This window comes from Heterodontus francisci, chromosome 27, assembly GCF_036365525.1.
Source record: "Heterodontus francisci isolate sHetFra1 chromosome 27, sHetFra1.hap1, whole genome shotgun sequence".
Classification (NCBI taxonomy): Eukaryota; Metazoa; Chordata; class Chondrichthyes; order Heterodontiformes; family Heterodontidae; genus Heterodontus; species Heterodontus francisci.
Window position 1 is genome coordinate 7,312,270 of NC_090397.1, and position 19,501 is coordinate 7,331,770.

General features: G+C 45.3%; 1 protein-coding gene across 7 annotated transcripts in view; it reads right to left on the minus strand.

The window, feature by feature from the left end:
* LOC137384622 (cilia- and flagella-associated protein 54-like) overlaps positions 1–19,501 on the minus strand; it is a 712,374-nt gene that overhangs the window by 204,048 nt on the left and 488,825 nt on the right. For all 7 annotated transcript variants that reach the window (XM_068058759.1, XM_068058758.1, XM_068058757.1 and 4 more), the window contains one exon: positions 15,121–15,303. In XM_068058759.1, coding sequence (XP_067914860.1) covers positions 15,121–15,303 — 183 coding nt within the window. The remainder of the gene's footprint in view (positions 1–15,120; positions 15,304–19,501) is intronic.

Genomic DNA, 19,501 nt, shown 5'->3' on the forward strand with positions numbered 1-19,501 from the left:
TGGAAGAGTTGTGGATGTAGGTGGGAAGAGACTGGACAAGAGGAGAAAAATAGAATTGAGATAGGAAGAAATAGTGGGGCAGGAACAGGCTGTAATATTAGGGGATAGGTCCTGCTTGTGGATTTTAGGAAGGAGGTAGAAGTAGGCTGTTCAGGTTTGGGGGACTATGAGGTTGGAGGGCATGGAGGGAAGATCTCCAGAGGGGATGAGATCAGTGCCAGTCCTGAAAACAATCGCTTGATGTTTGATGGTGGAGTCATAGTCCAGGGGAGGTAGGATGAAGTGTTGGAGAATTGTCGTTTGGCCTCTGCTAGGTAGAGGTCAGTATGCCAGACAACAGCACCAGCCTTGTCAGCTGGTTTGATGATAATATTAGGGTTGGACCCGAAAGAAGGGAGTCAGCAAGTTCAGAGGGAAACAGGTTAGAGTGAGAGAGGGGAGCAGAGAAATTGAGACGGCTGATGTCACGCCGACAGTTCTCAATGAACAGATCAAGAGACGGTAAGAGGACGGAGGAAGTGGTCCAGATGGAGGGAGAATACTTGAGAGGGCTAAAAGGGTATGTGGGGGCAGGACTCCTGGCCAAAGAAGTGGGCACAAAGGCAAAGGTGAGAGAAGAAGAGCGCAGCATTGTGCCGAGCTTGAAACTCATTGAGGTGGGGGCATAAAGGGATGAAGCTAAGGCCTTTACCAAGAACAGATTTCTAAGTTTCTTCAGAATTTCTTATTGGATTGATTAGGGAACATTTCTGGTCCTTAGTTTTGGATTCCTGAGAAGTGGAAGCATCTTCTCTACCACTAACCTACCAAACCCCTTCATAATTTTACAGACCTCTATCAGGTCATTCCTTCGCCTTCTCTTTTCTAAACAAAAAGAGTGCTCAATCTTCCATGAAAGGTATAACCTCTCAGTTCTAGTATCATCCTTGTAAATCTTCTTGTACATTCTCCAGTGCCTCTATATTCTTCTTATAATACAGAGAACAAAAAAGATGAAAATATTCATTCTATTCTGTATATTTTGTCAATGCACTTCCTAGTTAAACTTTACTATATTTCAAAGGAAGTTTTCTCCTTCTGGCAGCATTTTCAAATGCTTTGGATAAACATTCATTAAGGAAGGAATTCCTTTGATATTTATAAATGATTTTAAATTTCAAACTAAATGGAAATCAGAACAAACAGAACATTATTACAATTCTATAGGAAAGTTCATAATGAGATCCAAAACAATTGTATCAATGATTTAACTTTACTAAGAAGTTCAAATCTCTTAACAGAGATGAAATGCATCAATTTAAGAAATTATATAAATTAGGGAATAACTTACATGGAAAACACTTCCCAAATATTTTCTTTCGCCGCTAAGTTCTTATTTTTCAAAGACAGAGGACAAACCGATCTGACCTTAAAGCTGCTCTGCATCAGTAACAGTCCATTCATGTAACACACTGGAGCATTAACACATTGATCCATTCAGTGCTGAAATACTTTTTATTTTCTGCAATGACCTACATGCTGTAATGCTGATCTGATGTGGGTCATGTGGGTTTTTTTTATTCATTCATGGTATATCAATGTCACTGGAAAAGCCAACGTTTATTGCCCATCCGTAAATGCCTCACAGAAGGTGGTGGTGCTGCCTTCTTGAAGCGCTGCAGTTCATGTGGTGTACGTACATCAACAGTGTTGTTAGGGAGGAAGTTCCAGAATTTTGACCCAATGAGAGTGAAGGAACAGCGACCTAGGTCCAAGTCAGAAAGGTGTGTAATTTGGAGGTGAACCTGCAAGTGGTGATGTTCCCATGCGCCTGTTACCCTTGTTCTGCTAGGTGGTGGAGGTCACAGATTTGGAAGGTGCTGTCAAAGGACCCTCTACAACTTGCTGCAGTGCATCTTGTATTGAATTTCCTAATCTTTTATGAAGCAGCTAATTCTTCACTCGTGAACTGAGGGCCATTGTCGCTCATCACAATGTCTGGAATGCCGTAATGACTGAAGTCTGCTTTCAGGCATTCTATAATCTCATGGGTAGTCATTGAGGTCAGCTGGTCTACCTCCCAGGAGTCAGAATAGTAGTCTATGGTGACAAGATAATCAGTTCCTGTGAGAGTGAAGAGGTATACTCCCAACTTCATCCATGGCCTGTCTGTGAAGTCATGTGTCATCAGTAGCTCTTTAGCTTGCTTAGCTTGGTACTTGTTACATGCACTGCACTGGCTGATGTGGTCCTTGATTTCACTGCTCATGTTTGGCCAGAAGAGCACTTCTCTTGCCTTCCTCAGGTGCGCTTTAGCATCTCTTCTTTCAACTCCTTCGGGATAATGATTCTATTTCCTTTGTACAAAATGCCACAATCTCTGTATGCCGAATATGCTCTTGTGAACACGGGAGTGTCCTTGATGCTTTCAGGCCATCCTTTCATCACTACTTCTTATAACACTTGGAGAGTTGCATCTTGTTGGGTAGTTTGCTTGATTTAAGCAAGGCGCGTGTCTGTCAGATTCAATGTCTCTGCTGGTTTGATGACTTCCAGAGCATGTCGAGCTGCAACTTCACATTGGATCTGGAAGATTTCACACTCTGTTGTAGTAACCTCTACTTTCTACATAGGGAGTGTTGCTCTCGACAGCATGGCAGCAATGTACATCTGTTTCCCTTGCCTGTATGTCACATCCAGATGATATCTCTGGAACCGAAGTAACTTCTTTGCAGTCGCTTTGGAGCAGATAGTAGTGGCTTGTGGTAGGACTCGACTATCACTTTGTCTCTTCCAAGTAAGTATTGATGAAAATGTTCACAAGCAAAGACAATGGTCAGGCACACTTTCTCGATCTGAGCGTAGCATCATTCCGTTTGCATTAACGCCCTAGATGCAAATACAACCAGTTGTTCTTGCTGCGTTAGTGTTGCTCCAAGTCCTGTTTCATTGGCATCACACTGCAGGGTGACTTCATCTTTTATGTCATTTTATATATTGCTAAATAGTTGACAAATCCAACAAATCGTTGCACTGCTTTTATATCTGTTGGTCTCCACATCATTGCTACCGCTCTCATCTTTTTGGGATCCAGGTGAAGACTTTTTGCTGTTAGTACATGACCGATCTACTTGATTTCGGGCATCTTTAATTGTAATTGTTTCTTGTTCAGCTTCAGGTTCATCTGGCCAGCTCCAGCAGCCGCACTAGATTTTGATTGTGGTCAGCAATGATTATCAGCTGTAGCTTCCACTCCAGAAAGATCACTAACTATCTCATGCTGTCTGCATTGATTCTCCTCTGGAGCTCTGGAAATGCCAAACAGCATTCGTAACCATCTATATATATATCCTGAATGGCGTCCAGAATGGAGTTAGAAAGCTGCTGCTTTCATCCAGCTTCACTTGCCAGTAACCATCTTTCACATCTAAGGTAATGAGAATTTTTCCCTTTGCAAATTGTGGCGAAATTCCTTCGATGGGGTTGTCATGGGGTAGTGAGATCTCTTCAGAGCTTTATTTAGATCACTTGGGTTGATGCATACTCTTAGTTTTCCAGGTTGTTTCTGCTGCTAATCCATTCTGTAGGAGTTGTCACTTTCTTGATTACTCCCTTCTTTTACAACCCTTCTATCTTGTCTTTCAGGCTGGCCTTGAGGGCAGCTGAAACTTTCCTCAGCAGTTGCTGAATTGGTCTTACCCTCTCATCTACTTCGAGATGATATTCTTCAGGAAAACATCCTAAACCTGTAAAAATATAGTTGCACTTCTCCAGGATCTGTTCCACGGTCAATGGTTTAGTGTTCTGCAACACGTTGCACATCTCTTTTTGTATGTTGAGGGTTACAAGTCCAAGCTTTAGACTTGCTCCGGCTGAGATGAGTGGCTTTTGCTTGCCATCTATGATCTGGAACTCCAGATCTTCATTCTTGTCATTGCATTGGGCTCTCAGAGTAACTTGTCCTCTTAGCACTAATATGGTGCCATCATATAGCCTCAACCTTACTTTTGAGGGCTTCATTTTTGGATTGCCAGGTTGAGCCACTTTGCACAGGTCTGTGAAGGTCATGATGTTACATGACATACCAGTGTCTATCTGACACTTTATGTTGACTTGATGTTCACCTTCTGCAGTCATCATTCCAACAGTCACAAACCATTTATCATCTATTGACCAGACTGAATCAACCTGTTATATGGTGTATAGTGATTGGTCAGAATCTTTGGCTGATATCTCTCCAGTGACCATCTGTACCTGCTTATTGTGCTTCCTTCTAGCCAAACACTTGTGTGAAAAATGATTCAGCTTCTTGCAGTGAGAACACTGCTTTCCCCACGCTGGACATACCTCCTTTTCCTTTGTGTGATGTCTTCTTCAGTATTTGCATCCTGCCCTTTGTCCGTGATCTTTCTGCCCTTTTAGAGTCATAGAGTTATACAGCATAGAAACATGCTCTTCGGTCCATCTTGTCCGTTCCGTCCATCAAGCACCTATCTATTCTAAATCCCATTTTCCAGCACTTGGCCCATAACCTTGAATGCTATAGCTACGAGGGTTCCTTCCTCTACCACCTCTTCAGGCAGTGTGTTCCAGATTCCAACCACCCTCTGGGTGAAATTTTTTTTTCCTCAAATCCCCTCTAAACCTCCTGCCCCTTAGCTTAAATCTATGCCACCTGATTATTGACCCCTCCGCTAAGGGAAAAAAGTTTCTTCCTATCTACCCTATCTATGCCCCATATAATTTTGTATACCTCAATCAGGTCCCCCCTCAGCCTTCTCTGCTCTAAGGAAAACAACCACAGCCTATCCAGTCTCTCTTCATAGCTGAAATGTTCCAGCCCAGGCAACATCCTGGTGAATCTTCTCTGCACCCTCTCCAGTGCAATCAAATCCTTCCTATAGTGTGGCGACCAGAACTGTACACAGAACTCCAGTTGTGGCCTAACTAGTGTTTTATACAGCTCCATCATAACCTCCCTGCTTTTATATTCTAGTATCCCATATGCCTTCCTAACCACCTTGTCTACCTGTGCTGCTGCCTTCAGTGATTTATGGACAAGTACACCAAGGTCTCTCTGGCCCTCTGTACTTCCTAGAGTCCTACCACCCATTATATATTCCCTTGCCTTGTTAGTCCTCCCAAAATACCTCACCTCACACTTATCAGGATTAAATTCCATTTGCCACTGCTCTGCCTATCTTACCCACCCATCTATATCGCCTGTAATCTAATGCTTTCCTCCTCACTATTTACGACATCACCAATTTTCGTGTCATCTGCAAACTTACTAATCATACCTCCTATATTCATGTCTAAATCATTAATGTACACTACAAACAGCAAGGGTCCCAGGACTGATCCCTGCAGTACACCACTCGTAACAGGCTTCCAATCGCAAAAACCTGGAATATCCATTAGCAAAATATCAGCCTGGTCTGTTCTGCCATAACTATGTTCTAGCTGTTGATTTACAACCTCAGTACTTTTGCACAAGTCGATTGCTTTCCTGGGAGTAAGTTTGTCCTCTCTCAGTAGTGCTCTCACTACGAGTCTCTTAAGCCTAGTGCAATCCTGTCTTTAATTAGATCATCTTTTAGTTGCACAAATTCACAGGATTCTGCAAGCTGTATAATGCAGTTGCATATTGATCAATGGACTCTTTTTCACCTTGGGCCCTAAATTGAACACATACCATTCATAAGTTACGTTCACTTGGGGTTCAAAGTGTGCATTCAAGACTTTCAAAATTTCTGCTCTTTGTTTTGTTCTTCAGAGAGATTTAGGGTGGAATACATTTTGTAACAGCCTCTCCCCAACAGTGATAAAAGTGTAGCTACTCGTAGATGCTCTGGTTTGTTAATTAAATCTGTTGCAATTTTGCCATTGTGAGTGGAAAAACTGCCAGATCTTCTTCATATCATCTTTCATTTCGACTGGCGCCGGGAGAGCAACATTTGCAGCTATTGTGTCTTACCCAATGCTTTCAGCTGTGGCCTGCTTCTTTGTTCCTTTTCTGTGGCTTCCTGTGGCTTTTAGCAGCTCTGAAAATTCCTGTGTTCCTCTTTTAGTAGCTGTGCTTCTATACAGCTCTTTAACACTCAATCTCAGCTCCACTCTGACACCATGTTATGAGCTCACGGGACGACAGTCTTGCTTGTACTATGCCTTTTTTGAACTGCCTTGTGATGGCTGCCTGCAATGAGTGCCTCATTGTAGAGATCACTTAACTACTGCAAGCCAGGATGCACATTAGTACAGTATTGCATTTCTATCCCAAACATCCATAGAAATGAACCTCTAGTCTCACACGCGGCTCCATTCGCCACCTCCACTTCACTTACCAACCAACGTTCTCTATCAATCACGACTCATACTTAACACTCATAGCTTTACCTTACCCATCACACATTCAGGACTGCTGCAAGCTTCATACACACACATCTCTCAGCTTACACACACTGCCAACTATTCAACTATGACAGGAACAACACCCAAACATATTACACCATACTCACTGACTCACCTCCCTCTCTCTTGGAGACAACTGGTGGCGCACAGCTGGAGGCAGCAGAACCTAACCAGCAAGGGTCCGGCACAGCTGCACGTCCTCATGCCAGGGAGGAAACGGTGCTGGCAATCATTGGTGACTTGAAAAGGTAGCATAGAGGTGTGATCTGCACGTGCTGAGTCACTGGGCACGAGTGGTCTGCAGTCAGGGCAGGGGAAAGGGTAGCAGAAGTGCCAGTTCCCAGAGATTACGCAGATGAGGACCCCAACAAGGCATTGTGCAGGAAAAAGTTGATGGCCATGCACAATGATATGCTTTTGCATTGGCAGACTTGCAAAAAAAACTATTGTCATTGTCAAGGAGTATGTAGAAGTCCGGCACCAACTTGGGACAGAAATTTGCACAGAACTTGGAACTCATTCTTTCGAGTGTGGCAGCTGTGGCCGACTCTATTAGCATACTTGTGGACCCAACCATGGCCGATGTCTCAGCCGCCACTGCAGCAAAAGCAGAAGCCACCCAAAGTTTGGATGATGCAATGGAAGCTCAGGAGGTCAGGATCATGGTGAAGCAGGTTGGGAGCAGTGTGAAACAGACTGGGATCACTGTGAAGCATACCGGAATCAGTGTGAAGCAAACTGGGATCAGAGCAGTATGAAGCAGATTGGGATCACTGTGAAGCAGACTGGGATCAGAGCAGTATGAAGCAGATTGGGATCACTGTGAAGCAGACTGGGATCAGAGCAGTATGAAGCAAACTGGGGTCAGAGCAGTGTGGAGCAAACCGGGATCAGAGCAGTGTGAAGCAAACTGGGATCACTGTGAAGCAAACTGGGATCACTGTGAAGCAAACCGGGATCAGAGCAGTGTGAAGCAAACTGGGATCAGAGCAGTGTGGAGCAAACCGGGATCAGAGCAGTGTGAAGCAAACCGGAATCACTGTGAAGCAGACCAGGATCAGAGCAGTGTGAAGCAGACCGGGATCAGAGCAGTGTGAAGCAGACCGGGATCACAGCAGTGTGAAGCAGACTGGGATCAGAGCAGTGTGAAGCAGACCGGGATCAGAGCAGTGTGAAGCAAACCGGGATCAGAGCAGTGTGAAGCAGACCGGGATCAGAGCAGTGTGAAGCAAACCGGGATCAGAGCAGTGTGAAGTGGACCAGGATCAGAGCAGTGTGAAGCAAACTGGGATCAGAGTAGCATGAAGCAGACTGGGATCAGAACAGTGTGAAGCAAACCGGGATCAGAGCAATGTGACGCAGACCGGGATCAGAGCAGTGTGAAGCAGACCGGGATCAGAGCAGTGTGAAGCAGACTGGGATCAGAGCAGTGTGAAGTGGATCAGGATCAGAGCAGTGTGAAGTGGACCAGGATCAGAGCAGTGTGAAGCAGACCGGGATCAGAGCAGTGTGAAGTGGACCAGGATCAGAGCAGTGTGAAGTGGACCAGGATCAGAGCAGTGTGAAGCAGACCGGGATCAGAGCAGTGTGAAGCAGACTGGGATCAGAGCAGTGTGAAGCAGACTGGGATCAGAGCAGTATGAAGCAGATTGGGTTCAGAGCAGTGTGGAGCAAACTGGGATCAGAGCAGTGTGAAGCAAACTGGGATCACTGTGAAGCAAACTGGGATCACTGTGAAGCAAACCGGGGTCAGAACAGTGTGGAGCAAACCGGGATCAGAGCAGTGTGAAGCAAACTGGGATCACTGTGAAGCAAACTGGGATCACTGTGAAGCAAACCGGGATCAGAGCAGTGTGAAGCAAACTGGGATCAGAGCAGTGTGGAGCAAACCGGGATCAGAGCAGTGTGAAGCAAACCGGAATCACTGTGAAGCAGACCAGGATCAGAGCAGTGTGAAGCAGACCGGGATCAGAGCAGTGTGAAGCAGACCGGGATCACAGCAGTATGAAGCAGACTGGGATCAGAGCAGTGTGAAGCAAACCGGGATCAGAGCAGTGTGAAGCAGACCGGGATCAGAGCAGTGTGAAGCAAACCGGGATCAGAGCAGTGTGAAGTGGACCAGGATCAGAGCAGTGTGAAGCAAACTGGGATCAGAGTAGCATGAAGCAGACTGGGATCAGAACAGTGTGAAGCAGACTGGGATCAGAGCAGTGTGAAGTGGATCAGGATCAGAGCAGTGTGAAGTGGACCAGGATCAGAGCAGTGTGAAGCAGACCGGGATCAGAGCAGTGTGAAGTGGACCAGGATCAGAGCAGTGTGAAGTGGACCAGGATCAGAGCAGTGTGAAGTGGACCAGGATCAGAGCAGTGTGAAGCAGACTGGGATCAGAGCAGTGTGAAGCAGACTGGGATCAGAGCAGTGTGAAGCAGACTGGGATCAGAACAGTGTGAAGCAAACCGGGATCAGAGCAATGTGACGCAGACCGGGATCAGAGCAGTGTGAAGCAGACCGGGATCAGAGCAGTGTGAAGCAGACTGGGATCAGAGCAGTGTGAAGCAGACTGGGATCAGAACAGTGTGAAGTGGACCAGGATCAGAGCAGTGTGAAGTGGACCAGGATCAGAGCAGTGTGAAGCAGACCGGGATCAGAGCAGTGTGAAGCAGACCGGGATCAGAGCAGTGTGAAGCAGACCGGGATCAGAGCAGTGTGAAGTGGACCAGGATCAGAGCAGTGTGAAGTGGACCAGGATCAGAGCAGTGTGAAGCAGACCGGGATCAGAGCAATGTGAAGCAGACTGGGATCAGAGCAGTGTGAAGTGGACTGGGATCAGAGCAGTGTGAAGCAGACCAGGATCAGAGCAGTGTGAAGCAGACTGGGATCAGAGCAGTGTGAAGTGGACTGGGATCAGAGCAGTGTGAAGCAGACCGGGATCAGAGCAGTGTGAAGTGGACTGGGATCAGAGCAGTGTGAAGCAGACTGGGATCAGAGTGACAGGAAACAGAACAGTTGTGAACAGTTGTTTTTCGGACTGGAGGAGGAGATATAGTGGGGTACCCCAGGGGTCAGTGTTGGCACCCCCACTTTTCTTGATATATATTAATGACCTAGACTTGGGTGTACAGACCACAATTTCAAAATTTGCAGTTGACACAAAACATGGAAGTATTGTGAACTGTGAGGAGAATAACCTTTAAGAGGAAATAGACAGGCTGTTGGACTGGGCAGACACGTGGCAGATGAAATCTAATGCAGGAAAGTGTGAAGTGATTCATTTTGTTCGGAAGAATGAGGAGAGGCAATATAAACTAAAGGGCACAATTCTAAAGGGGGTGCAGGAGCAGAGGGACTTGGGGTATATGTGTACAAATCATTGAAGGTGGCAGGGCAGGTTGAGAAAGCGGTTAATAAAGCATATGGGATCCTGGGCTTTATAAATAGCAGCATAGAGTACAAAAGCAAGGAAGTTATGATCAACCTGTATAAAATACTTGTTCAACCTCAGCTGGAATATTGTGTCTAGTTCTGGGCACCACACATTCAGAAGGTCTTAAGCCATGAGAGAGTGTGCAGAAAAAATTCACAAGAATTGTTCCAGGGATGAGGAATTTCAGTTACATGGATAGATTGGTTAAGCTGGGTCTGTTCTCCTTGGAGAAAAGACTAAGAGGAGATATGATAGAGGTATTCAAAATCACGAGGGGTCTGAACAGAATAGATAGGGATAAACTATGCCCATTGGCCAAAGGATCCAGAACCACACCACACTGATTTAAGATGATTGGCAAAAGACGCAACAGCCATATGAGGAAAAATGTTTTCAGTATTGCTGAAGATAGAGACATTTTGTTGAAGCTTTCTGCCTTGCACTCATCAGGACAATTCACAAGAATACCAATGTAAGGGAAACAACAAATTTATACTGTATGAGAAAAGAGTGCTGATTGGTTGGCAAGTGGACTCTGATTGGTAGAGGCGTTGCCGTGGAGAATGCACCAGTTCATGGTGACTGACAATTAACTGCCAAGCTTTGTTTGAAATTTAAACCAGGCAGATTGACTATGATTGGTCAAGGCACTGCCCTGAGGAATGAACCAGCGAATGGCTGTCACTTATTTTGTTCAGCTGAAACAGGTGCAATGTGTGTCCATGTTCTTTCCGTCTGCAAAGAACAGGGCCCTGTGTATTCATATATGTGGTTTCCAGTACGCGCAAATGCACCACATTGTGAGCCCGACTTACAAGCAGCACTCTCTTCTCATACATTATAAATTTGTTGTTTCCGTTACATTGGTATTCTTACAGATTGTCCTGATGAGTACAAGACAAAAAGCTTTGTTGAAATGTCTCTATTTTCAGCACTGCTCAGTACTCTGTGCTACCAACGACTATTTGAAAAACTTTTTTACGCAGTGAGTGGTTAGGACCTGGAATCCACTGCCTGGTAGAATAGTGGAGGCAGATTCAATCGAGGCCTTCAAAAGAGAACTGGATAATTCTCTGAAGAGAAAAAATCTGCAGGGCTGGGGGATAAGGCAGGGGAGTGAGACTCAGTGAGTTGATCTTGCAGAGTGCTGGCATGGACATAACGGGCCTAATGGCCTCCTTCTGTTCTATTATTCTGTAATTATGAAATCTCAGCTTGATGACATGTAGACTCAGACTGCTGCCTAATGGCTACAGATAGCAGTGCTCAAAGGGGCTTTTTCACGGTGTCACAGCAGTCCAGAAATCCTTTTTTTATTCATTCACAGGATATGGGCTTCACTGGCAAGGCCAGCATTTGTTACCCATTCTTTACTGCCCTTGAGAAGGTGGTGGTGAGCCATGTGGTTTAGGTACAAACAGGTAGGGAGTTCCAGGATTTTGATCCAGCAACCGTGAAGGAGTAGCAATATTTTTTCAAGTCAGGATGCTGCATTCCTTGGAGGGGAATTTGTAGGAGGTGGTGTTCCCATGTGCCTGCTGCCCTTGTCCTTCTTGGCGATAGCGGTGGCGGGTTTGAAAGGATTCTGTCCTCCAACACATTGCTGAGGCGCTGCCCTGGGGGCGTAGCAGTGGCTTCATGGAGTATGAATCTGCTGTCCTCGGGATAACAACATTCATCCTTCCATCACTGCTACTCAACTAGTTCCCTTGTTGCCCAGACTGCTGCTGCCCTTATCAAGGTGGTGAAGTCCGAAGCTGGGTTGTCTCGGCCCAGAGTTGCTGGAGGGCATCCTGCAAGGCCATCTGCAGGCTCCCCACTAAAAGCTAGCAGCCATGCTGCAGCCACTTGATTTAGTACTGTACGGGTGATATCTTCTGAGCCCTGTGGAGGCGGGTTTGGATGCGGGGCTGGGAGCAAATCTATAAACTCATACAACATGTCGGCTCCCCAACACGTTCCCACCTCCAAGCACTCTTGACAGGGTGGAGTCATAGCGGCATCAGCTACATGCCCAGTCATGTCAGGCAGATAATTGAGGCATTAATTGAAGTAATTAGCAGCCATTCATTGAAGAGTCTGAAATTTAGCCGAGGACACACAGGACCCTGCTTTGTCTGCAGGTTGCTGATTCAAAGGAGGTTAGAGCAGAGCGGGAGGCCAAGGCATCATGAGATCAACACAAAATTTTAATTTTGAAGCTATAAACTAGCAATCCTCAGGCCTTCTTCCAGCAAAGGCTTGCAAATTAATTTGCGTCACCTGCAGACGCATCCACTGGAGAGTGCTGGGCAGGAGGGATAGGCTGCCAGTTACATAATGAGAATCGTGCCTCCATCTTGTGCTGCCCTCTCTTCCATGCAGATCAGCAGCTCACAGCCTTCACAGTGGGGCTGGCGCCTGCCCCAGGCTCTCCAATTGGCCCTGTCACCTGTGCAGCCTGCCTACCTTCCCTAATTGGATGGCAAACGCAGAGGCAAACTGTTAATTGGCCAAGCAGCCAGGTGGACCACAGATGCCAGTGGGTCCGGGACCCAGAACTGTTTCAGATATGAAAATTATTACAGAGTAAAGACTCCGCCCCTCACAAGCACTAGAACTGACACCCATGATACAGGTGCTTAGGGAATGCACAAGGTGATTAGTTGATTAGTATGGCATATTGGATGGTTTTGATAAAATTGGCTTGGAATGATTTTTTTCTGTGGTGGTTTTTATTTCAACAGTGTGGCCAAGAGGATACTGTGATGGCCAATGACCGAGGAAAGAGAAGGTGTGTGACTGGGAATTAGGGCCTGTGTTCACTGGAAATGTGTTCAGATGAGGTGAACACAGACAGCCCAGCCGAAATGGGGATGTGTTGGTTGCCTCCTTCCTTGCTCCTGCTCTGCCTCTTCCTATACCTCCTTTTCCTCCCTCTCCTCTTCCTCAGCTAATCGCTGTAATCCTGGTGGCTGTGCCCTCATGATGGCGAGATTATACAGGATATGGCAGACCACAACGAATTGTGACACATACTCCAGCGAAAACTGCAGGGTTCCTCCAGGAACGTCCAGGCAGCGGAACCACTGAGCACCCCAATAATCTGATCAATGGTGTTTTTTGTGGTAGTATGGTTCTTTTTATATGCATGTTGCCCACCTGTGGTTGGTTTGCACACTGGAGCCATGAGCCAGATGTCAGTGGATAACCTTTTTCACCAGCAACCACCCTCTAGTCTGACGTGATGGTTCAAATACTGAGGGAACAAAAGACTGCCATCATGAACACATCATGACTGCTGCCAGGATACCAGGCATTCACCTGTAGTATGTGCTGAATATGATGGTTGCCACTAACTGCACGTTCAATGATTAAAACCCTTTGAGGTTGTGGTACATCTCTGCGTTTAGATACGATGCCCACAAAGGCACCTGTGCGCAATCAATGGAGCACTGCATCATGGCGAAGCCCACTATCCTGGTAAAGCAATGTGCATGTTCTGCCTGCTTCAGGTCAGAGAGAGCACAATGTATTACCCTCTCCAGGCAGAAAGAGTATCAGTCACCTCCCTTATGCAGCAGTAGAATGCAAATTGGGAAATGTTAATTATGTTGCCTGCTTCAGCCTGGAAGGATCCCAACACAAAGAAATTCATGGCCATGGTCACCTGCACAGCCACTGGCAGTGCCGTCCTTGCCTTACTCTGAGGCTGCAGGTCTGCTTGCAAGAGGCAGCAGATTTCTACGAGCACCTCTTTCATAAAAAAGAGATGTCGCATATGCTGTTCCTCCCCCTTAGATGAGGTGAAGGAAATGCTTCCAGAGGACCCTTCTGCTGAGAGCCCTTTTACCCTCCTCCTCGCTCTGTGAGCAGCTTGTCCTGTTCTGTGCTACCTTTGCTCAATCTCCCTGATATGCTGCAAGCCAAGGGGAATAATTACAGCATCCATGACTGGGAGCAAGTGCTCTGACCAGAACCCATGAAGTCATGACCAAGGCCTTTACCATGTGCAACAGCACTCCCTGTTTACTTCACCAACTTTAAACAGAGTAGAAAATGCACAGCACTTCTGTAAACTCAGACAGAGCCAGTGGAAATCAATCAATCAACAACTAACCTGAAAGCAGTTGTTGTGCTGGTGGGGTTTCCTTGCTGCTGCTGAATGTATGTTCAACTGTGTGCATTTAAGAGAAGACGTTAGCTGGCGAGCCGGGGTCAAAAATGCAGTGCTGGTGTCAAATTGTTACACACTGACTGCGTCATGATCTGCCTATTTGCATACTTTGGGCACATGCTCCTAACAGCCACGCTACCGCCCTCAACAAAATGGCATCAGGCACAGGTCTTGCTAGAAGTTTGCATGCTCAGCCAGGTTGCACCAATGGTACCAAAACTATGGGTGCTACAGAGCTGAAATTTGTAGTCATACAATTCATAGAACATGTTTACTCTGGAGGATCATTACCTGTGTATTTATAGATGTATGAACACTGCCTACATTCTAAATTCCATGTATGAGACATAGCCCCCTGTTAATTCTGCTCTAAAACCTGCTGTAGAACACTCATTAAAGGATGACTCTTCCTCTGATTTGGCTTCATTCTCTACTTAGCTCTTTGTACAGCAACACTGCTGAGGTTTCAATTTAACAGTGTTGTCATGCACAGCGGAAGTGCAATGATATAACAATCATGGACTAAATCTGGAGAGTTATGAAGAATGGACTTTGTCTTTAAAAAAATGAACCTTTATTTTAAAAAGTGAACAATGGTCCAAAATAGCCACCAAAGTAAAAGGGATTGACCTTTTATGTATTCAAACTGTCTGGCAAAGACAAAGAACAAATCTTCAAAGCTAAGAGATGTTAATTGAACCCATCCTCCACCTATCGTATAACATTTCAGAATTGAATGTCTTCTTCTGAAATGAAAAAGGTATGAAGTAGCCACATCCTGGACCATTGTGCAATCACCCCCTTTGCTTATAAAGAATCTATCTACCTCTGCCTTAAAGATATTCAAAGACTCCACCTTTTGAGGAAGAGAGTTCCAAAGACTCACAACCTTCTGAGAGAAAAAAGTTCTCCTCATCTCTGTCTTAAATGGGCCCTAGTTCTAGATTCTCCCACAAGAGGAAACATCCTTGTTGCGGTCAGGTGGGGAATTGAACAGTGGGAACCACCATATACTCGTAACAGTGTGGACTAAGAGCAGGAGCAATGTTCGACTGCAATTTGACTACATGATTTGTTGCACACAAGTTACACTTGATATATGTCAGTTCTGTACAATAAAGGACAACGAAAAACATTTAAAAGTTAGTACCTGGTCAAGAATCAATTTCTGGGCTGAAAGACACATATTTATCTTCTCTTGCATGGCAGTAGTTTTTGAGATGCACAACGTTTCTGACTTTCTTAAATCAGACAACTGAAGAATAGTTTGAGCAAGAATCAAATGGGCACTGGGTGAAATAAACTGTTTTGCATTCAGTAGATCAATTATATTCTGTTTATGGAGTAAAGCATAGAAAACATAATTATTTTTAAAAAGCATAAAACAATAATACAAAATAAAATAGGACAGAACAAAAATTTGAAATGTCAGTGTTTCTGCTTGGCAAAAGTGAATGCACTTTCCACATTGGCTATATTTCACCAGTTAGCGCTCCCAGTGCAGACCATAGCAACTGGACACATATTGGAAATGCGGATGCAGAGGCCAGTGTGTTTAATTTGTAACCTACTCAACTTTCTATTATTGAAATGAACCAATGTAAAATTGTGAACTTGTAAAATGTACCCCTATAGCAACAAGGTGTAATGTGAGGGGTGATTTCCTGACATCTGATGCCCACACGCAGTGATATAAGAAGCAGAAGGTGTTTGTCAGAAACTTTCAAGATGGCAGGGAAGCATTTTGAAATTGACTCCTAGAAGCATGTTAATCTCTGCAATTAATCATTCCAGCCACTATTTAAGAATGCCAGACAATAAACAGCTGTTTCCTCAGAGGGTCTGGAAAATTTATGCCTGAGATAAGGTGAGGGGTGAATGGATTAAGATGGGAGATCTCATATTGTGGCCTGCATCTATTGGATTTTAAAAGAGCAAATAATCATATAATCATAGAAAATTTAAGGCACAGAAAGAGGCCACTTGGCCCATCGTGTCTGTGCCAGCTGAAAAACAATCCACCTATTCTAATCCCACCTTCCAGCATTTGGTCCGTAGCCCTGCAGATTACGGCACTTGAGGTGCATATCCAGACTCCTTTTGAATGAGTTGAAGGTTTCTGCCTCAACTACCCTTTCAGCCAGTGAGTTCCAGACCCCACCACCTTCTGTGTGAAAAAGTTTTTCCTCATTTCCCCTCTAATCTTTCTACCAATCACTTTAAGTCTATGCCCCTAAATCACTGACCATGCAGCACAGAGGTGACCATTCGCCCCTCTTGAACAGCTATCCGATTGGTTTCACTTCCAAGCTGCTGCCCAACATCCCTACATTTGTTTTGCTTTTCAAGTACATATCTAATACCCTTTTGAAACTTACTATTCAACCTGCTTCCACTACCCTTTCAGGCAGTGCATTCCAGATTAATCAGCTTTTTACCTAAAATAGATTCTCCTCATTTCCCTCTGGTTCTTTTGGAATTATCTTAAATCTATGTTTTCTGATTACCAACCCTCCTGCCAGTAGGACTGTTTTCTCCTTTTCTATTCTCTCAAAACCCTTTACGGTCAACATAATACCCACAATAACCTTGTTAATGATTTTTCGGGGGATGATGTGGCAAATTCCACTGGAGCAGATGAAAAACAAATCAGGGAACACTCACAGAATTAATATTCTGGTGCCCAGAAGGGATCCAGGTGTTATAGTCCAAAACACTCTGAGGTACATCTTGATAGTGTATATAGAATTTACAGCAAAGAAACAGACCATTTGGTTCAATGCCGGTGTTTATGCTCCACTTGAACCTCTCCCATTCTATTTACTTCATCTCACCCTACCTACATACCCTTCCATTCCTTTCTTTCTGATGTATGTGTCTGGCTTCCCATTAAATATTTTTTTATTTATTTAGAGATACAGCACTGAAACAGGCCCTTCGGCCCACCGAGTCTGTGCCGACCAACAACCACCCATTTATACTAACCCTACAGTAATCCCATATTCCCTATCACTTCCCTACACTAGGGGCGATTTACAACGGCCAATTTACCTATCACCTGCAAGTCTTTTAGCTTGTGGGAGGAAACCAGAGCACCCGGCAAAAACCCACGCAGACACAGGGAGAACTTGCAAACTCCGCACAGGCAGTACCCAGAATCGAACCCGGGTCCCTGGAGCTGTGAAGCTGCGGTGTTAACCACTGCACCACTGTACCGCCCATATTTTTATATTGCTATATTTATACTATTTGCCTTAACTACTCTATGTGGTTGTGAGTTCCACATTCTCACCATTATCTGAGTAATGAAGTTTCTCCTGAATTCCTTATTAGAGCCTGTTCAGATTTTCCTGATAGTTGCAGCTTCTTAGTTCTGGTATTACCTTTGTTTAACAGTTTTTCACTTTCTCCTGTGCTTCTATATTATTTTTATAATATGGAGACCAGAATTGTGCACAGTACTCCAAGGCGGAAATATTATACTCTCCCCCTCGGTGGGTTTGGAGGCGGGGAGAACATAAAATCGACAGGGATGGTTCTTGCCACCATCCCACCTCTGCCAAAATTGAGTCCAGGGCGGGAAGGCCTGTGAACATTCTTCCCACCCCGTTGTCAATTGAGGATTTTAACTGGACAGTTTTTTAACCCTCAATTAAGGGCCTTTTCCAGCTGCAGCCGCAATTAGCCGTGCAGCAAGCGGTCGTGTCGCTGCATGGGAAGCACGGCATGAAAAACCATGTGGGCTGCTTCCCAGCTCCGGGGCTGCTTCCAGGAGGGAAGGGGGGTGGGAGGGGAGTGGGAGGGAAGGGGGGGGGGGGGGTAGAGGGGGGAGGGGGGGCCCTCGTTTAAAGGCACTTGGTGCCTGAACGAGGGACCCAACATCAGGAAGGGGGGTGCCTGCTGGGGGTCATCCTTCTGCCTTTACTGACAACTGACAAACCTCCCCCGGCACCCACCCCCCCACCCCACCCCACGAGAACCCTCCCACCCTGATCTACCCGAGGCCTGGCTCCAGCAATGATCCTCAGCCTCCAGTACATGCACCTCTAGCAGCAGCCACCACCTCCACAGTGGTTCTGCACCTGTTGGCCTCAGATTGGCTGGCAGGTCTCCAAGGATGGGACTTCTGGTGATGGGGTCTTAGCTCCTGTGCAAGGCCCGCCACTGACCACTTAAGTGCCTAGTTGGCACTAAATTCAACAGGCCTTCTGAAGAAGAGGAACCCTGGGCTCTCGGCATCACTTTTTCAGGACCTTGAGACTCCTACCACCAGGAGAAAATTCACCCTAAGTGTAGTCTAACTATGGTTCTACATAAATTTAATATAACTTCTCTGCTTTTGAATTCCATTCTTCTAGAAATGAACTCCAGTGCTGTTTGTCCTCTTTCTGGCCTTATTAACCCAAATTGATCCTTTTAATTTTTGTATCTGTACTCTTAGATCCCTTTACTCCTCTACCCTATTTAGACTTTTATTTTCCAAGGTAGCCTTCTGATTCCTCCTACAAAAATGCACCATGCCATACTTATCAGTATTGAATTAATTTGACGTTTAACACCAATTCTGCGAGTTTGTTACATTTCTTCGTATTTTGTCGTCGTCTTCCTCTATATTAAATATAACCCACAATTTGGTATCATCCGCAAATTTTGATATTGCACTTCCGACTCCCGAGTCCAAATCATTTATGTTAAAAGTGAAGATACGAACATACAAAATTGATGGACAAGAAAAGACCATTTGGTCCAACAAGCCTGGCTGACAACAGTGATTCCTGCACCAAGCTCAGTGGGCCACTTACCACCTTCTTTCAGTCTGAACATCTACCTTTAACCCCTACTCCTAGCTTTCATGGTAGCTAGTTTGTTATCCATTTTGCTACTTGTCCCCTGACTCCACATACTCAGACTGTAGAAATGAGTCTACTCTGCAATACCTTATTGAAGGCCTTTTGTAAGTCCATACATATTACATCCACTGCATTAGTCTTATCATAGAGTGATACAGCACTAAAACAGGGCCTTCAGCCCACTGAGTCCATGCCAACCATCGACCACCCATTTATACTAATCCTACATTAATCCCATTTTTCCTTCTCATATCCCCACCTTCCCTCAATTCTCCTACCACCTGCCTACACTAGGGGCAATTTTGTTTGCAATGGCCAATTTACCTATCGACCCACAAGTCTTTGGCACATGGGAGGAAACCAGAGCACCTGGAGAAAACCCATGCAGTCACAGGGAGAACTTGCAAACTCGGCAGTACCCAGAACCGAACCTGGGTCGCTGGAGCTGTGAGGCTGCAGTGCGAACCACTGTGCCACTGTGCCGCCCTCTTTTTGTTACTTCTTCAAATAATTTAATAAGGTTGGTCAAGCATAATTCCCCCTTTTGAACACAGGAGGAGGCCATTCAGCCTCTCAAGCCTGTTCTGTCATTCAATTACAACATGGCTGACCTGTACCTCAACTACCCACCTTGGTTCCATAAACCTTAATAACCTTGTCTAACAAAAACCTATCAATCTC